This window comes from Hyperoodon ampullatus, assembly GCF_949752795.1.
Source record: "Hyperoodon ampullatus genome assembly, chromosome: 13".
NCBI classification, from domain to species: Eukaryota; Metazoa; Chordata; class Mammalia; order Artiodactyla; family Ziphiidae; genus Hyperoodon; species Hyperoodon ampullatus.
Genome location: NC_136926.1, coordinates 60,297,370 through 60,302,050, shown reverse-complemented (window position 1 = coordinate 60,302,050; position 4,681 = coordinate 60,297,370). Strand labels below are relative to the sequence as shown.

Sequence of the window (4,681 nt, the reverse complement as noted above, 5' to 3'; positions counted from 1 at the left end):
AACATGGATGGATCTAGAGAGTACCATGCTAAATGAAATAAGTCAGAGAACAACAAAAACTGTATGATCTCACTTATACATGGACTCAAAAAAACAAAACAAACAAAGCAAATCAAAAAACCGACTCATAGATACAGAGAACAAATGGGTGGTTACCAGAGGGGAGGGGGAGGAGAGTTGGGTGAAATAGGTGAAGATGATTAAGAAGTACAAACTTCCAGTTATAAAATAAGTAAGCCATGGGGATGTAACACACTGCCTAAAAATATGGTCAATAATATTATGATAACTTGGTATATTATACAAAGGCATGATTACTAGCCTTATCATAGTGATCATTATATAAAGTATGTAAATGTCAAATCACTATGTAGTAATCTAAAACTAACATAATAATGTACATTGACTATATTTCAATAAAACAAGAAAACTCTTTCATAAAAAGATTGAAGAAATTTTCCATCAGATATCCTGAATTTAAAAAAAAAAGAAGTGTATCCCACTTCTGTTCCTACAAGTCCGTTCTCATCTCTCCTACTGCTTCTCTCACCTTTAAAATTGATCACAGATGCCTTGCTGTGATGAACAGAGGACAGGAAACAAGGCTCATTTGTCTCCAGATGTCCCAGGCCAGCCAGTGGTGCCTGGTAATAAAAGCCTGTTGGTTGAACAAAAAGAAAAAAAAAGAAATATTAAAGAAACTTTCTCAGACAAAGAGTAAGGCAATTCCAGATAAAAATATGCAAATGCAAGAAAAAATAAAGGAGAAGAGAAAGATTAATGAGTAAATTAAAGTGAATATCAATTCAAACATGAAATGCAAACAACATAATTTTAAAATAGGCAAAGTTCTTGAATAGATTTTTTTTCCAAAGAAGATATGCAAATAGCCAACAAGCATATGGAAAGATGCTGAACATTATTGTCATTAGGGAAATGCAAATCAAAACTAGAGTGAGGACCTATTTCACACTCTCTGAAATGGCTATAATTTTTAAGAATGGAAAATGCACATCTTTGTTGGCAAAGACGTGCAGAAATTGGAACCCTTGTACCTTACTTGTGAGATTGTAAAATGATTCACTCAGTATGGAAAAAAATTGCAGCTTCTCAAAAGGTTAAAAAGAGAATTGTCATATGACCCAGCAAGTGCACTCCTAGATATATTCCCAAAAGAACTGAGGAAGATACTAAAACAAATACATTACAAAAATGTCCAGATCTAGTTTCCCTAGTGGCGCAGTGGTTGAGAGTCCACCTGCTGATGAAGGGGACGCGGGTTCGTGCCCCGTTCTGGGAAGATCCCACATGCCTTGGAGCGGCTGGGCCTGTGAGCCATGGCCACTGAGCCTGCGTGTCCGGAGCCTGTGCTCCGCAACGGGAGAGGCCACGACAGTGAGGGGCCCGTGTACCATTAAAAAAAAAAAAAAAAAAAGTCCGTAGTGGCACCAAACAGCCAAAAGGTGAAAACAACCCAAATGTCCATCACCAGATGAATAAATAAATAAAATGTGGTATATCCATACAATGGAATATTATTCAGCCATAAAAATGAATGAAGTACTGATACATGATAAAATGTGGATGAACCTTGAAAACATTATGCTAAGTGGAGAAGCCAGATATAAAACCCCACAAATTATATTATTTCACATATAAAATATTCAAAATATGTAAATTCATAGAGGCAGAATTTCCTAGTAGTGTTTGCCACAGGAAGGAGGAGGATAGAAGGAGAAGTGATTGTTCAATGGGTACAGGGTTCCTTTGGGGTGATGAAAATATTTGGGAACTACAATACAATAACTGTTACTGAGTTGATTACTTTAAAAAGGCGTATTTTATGTCATGTGACTTTCACCTAAATAAAAAATTTAAATTACATGACCATTAACAGTACAAAACTACAATTTGTTAGGGGTGTTAAAACATAAACGAATACATAGCATTGTTCATTATACAAACTAATGCATGGAATGCAAAATAAATAAAATATACAGATGACTAACAGACAAGGAAAAAATGCTCAATATCACTAATCATCAGAGAGATACAAAACAAAACCACAATGAGATATCACCTCATACCTGTCAAATGGCTATCATCAAAAAGTCTACAAATAACAAATGTTGGCAAGGATGTGGAGAAAAAGGAACTACACTAGTACACTATTGATGGTATTGTAAATAGGTGCAGCCACTATGGAAAACAGTAGGGAGGTTCCTCAAAAAACTAAAAATAGAATGACCATGTGATCCAGCAATTCCACTGCCGGTTATATATTCAAAGAAAGTGAAAACACTAATTTGAAAACATACATACCACAAAGTTCAGAGTATAATTATTTACAAATTTACAAGGCAAGATATGGAAGCAACCTAAGTGTCTATCAACAGATGAATGAGTAAAGAAGATGTGGTATATTTATGCAGTGGAATATTACTCAGCCATAAAAAGAATAAAATTCTGCCATTTGCAACAATGTGGCTGCACCTAGAGAGTATTTTGCTCAGTGAAATAACTCAGAGAAAGACAAATCTTTTATGGCCTCACTTATATGTGGAATCTAAAAAATAAAACAAACAGATGTATATTACAAAACAGAAGCAGACTCACAGATACAGAGAACAAAATACTGATTACCCATGGGAAGAGGGAAGGGAGGAGGCCTGAGATAGGGGTATGGGATTAAGGGTCACAAATTACTATGTATAAAATAAATAAGCAACAAGAATATATTGTACAGCACAGGGAAATACAGCCATTGCTTTATAATACTTTAAATGGAGTATAATCTATAAAAATATTGAACCACTATGTTGTCCACCTGAAACTATTATCATATTCTAAACCAACTATACTTCAGTAAACAAATGTAAAAAAAATGCATGGCAACAATAACAAGATTATTTGGAGGAGGCAAAATAGAGAAGAATTTCTAAATATCTAGAAGCATCAAGGAAGTGGTAAAAATAATAATTTTTAATTGATTGAAATGAATCAAAGATTTATCTCCAGGACAACTTCTGTAAATAGTTCTAAAATGTATAATTAAAGATCACTTCGAGCGAGCTTCGTGTAGCGTCTGCTGGTTCCAGGAGATTCGAGCTCCAGCCAGGATGATCAAGGTTGTTTGCAATGACCGTCTGGGGAAGAAGGTCCGCGTTAAATGCAATACTGATGACACCATCGGGGACCTTAAGAAGCTGATTGCAGCCCAAACTGGCACCCGTTGGAACAAGATCCTATTGAAGAAGTGGTACACGATTTTTAAGGACCACGTATCTCTGGGGGACTATGAAATCCACGATGGGATGAACCTGGAGCTTTATTACCAATAGAGCAGAATTCCTTCTCCCTGTCATTCCCTCTTCCCCCACCCTCGCCTCCCTCACTAATATGGATGCTTGTTTTTGAAAACTCATGTTAATAAAAACTTTGAGGCTGCTTCAAAAAAAAAAGATCAATAGAGAAAAGGGAGATTCAAATTTGATTAATTTGTAAAAAGACAAGAAAGAAGGAAATAAATAGTAAATGTAAAATGTTGTGTCAAATAGGACAAATTAAGATAGCAGATATAAACTCAATTATATCTTTGGTAACATTAGATGTAACTAACTATATTCTACTAAAAGAGATAGATTGTCAGATTGGCCTTTTACAAAATTCAGTGGTTGAGAGAAGCAGTCCTCCATGAGCCCAGCTCTCCTACATATCTTTGGTGCAAGCCCTAGCCATCCTCTGACTCTGAGTCCTCTTAATAGCCACATAGACAATGAAATACATCGAGATGACCACAACATGATTATCATGCAACTGGTTAATCCTCGGAGAAGCAAAACTGGCTTATTTGTTCTTTGCTACAAATGACGCTGAGCACTTGACCTTGGTTTCCTCAGCTACAGCACAACCCACTGGGTATAGCCATCATCTAGGCTGGTTGCATTACACAGTGGGACTTGGTCTCAGTGGAACTGGAGCTACCATGTATAAGCTTTTGCTGTAAAGTACCATTTAGAAAGATTGACGGATACTTAAATAAGTGGATAAACATTACTTACAAATTAGAATATGTGAATTCATTTATAGATTTAATGAATACCAACTAAAACCAGAACTTTTTAAAAATTAACAAATTGCATCTAAATTGTATGTGAAAAGGAAAAGGAAAAAGAAGAGCTCTGTATTGAAGATGAACAAAATGAGAGGAAAAACTGATTTATTATATTACATGATAGGACTTCCTATACAGCCAATTTAAAACAGTTTGATATGGGTACAAAAATAGGCAATTATGAATAGAGAGTCCAAGAACAGAACCATATATATGTGGAAACTGAATTTAAGACAAAGCTAACTGTTGATCAGTGACTTAAAGGATGATCAGCTGGAGGGAGATCATACATTTTACTTTCCATATTAGGACAATTTGCAGTGAAAGAGCATTAATTGATAATTCCACCAAAGTAATGAGGAGTTAGGACAAATGATTATCCTATTAATTAGACACCTGAGTTAAAAACAAATGCTTGATTCCCCTTCTCATAGAATTAACAAAAAGCCAATCCAAGAGTATTAAATATTGATACATGACAGACAAAACATTAAATTTTCTATAAGATAATTTCTTCATTATTTTGGGGTGTGAGCTCTTTCTTAAACAGGCCAAAGGAAACAAACC

At 35.2% G+C, this 4,681-nt stretch overlaps 1 protein-coding gene across 1 annotated transcript; it reads left to right on the top strand.

Annotated features, from left to right (window-relative positions):
* The first annotated feature begins 3,067 nt into the window (after positions 1 to 3,067).
* LOC307061977 (ubiquitin-like protein 5) lies at positions 3,068 to 3,461 on the top strand. Its single transcript, XM_079717381.1, has one exon. It carries the CDS (start codon positions 3,120 to 3,122, stop codon positions 3,339 to 3,341), a length of 222 nt encoding a protein of 73 aa, XP_079573507.1. The 5' UTR covers positions 3,068 to 3,119; the 3' UTR covers positions 3,342 to 3,461.
* The last annotated feature ends 1,220 nt before the right edge of the window (positions 3,462 to 4,681 follow it).

Bases quoted from the DNA above. Each gene is read 5' to 3' on its own strand.
- LOC307061977 (XM_079717381.1), top strand. From the start codon at position 3,120: ATGATCAAGGTTGTTTGCAATGACCGTCTGGGGAAGAAGGTCCGCGTT.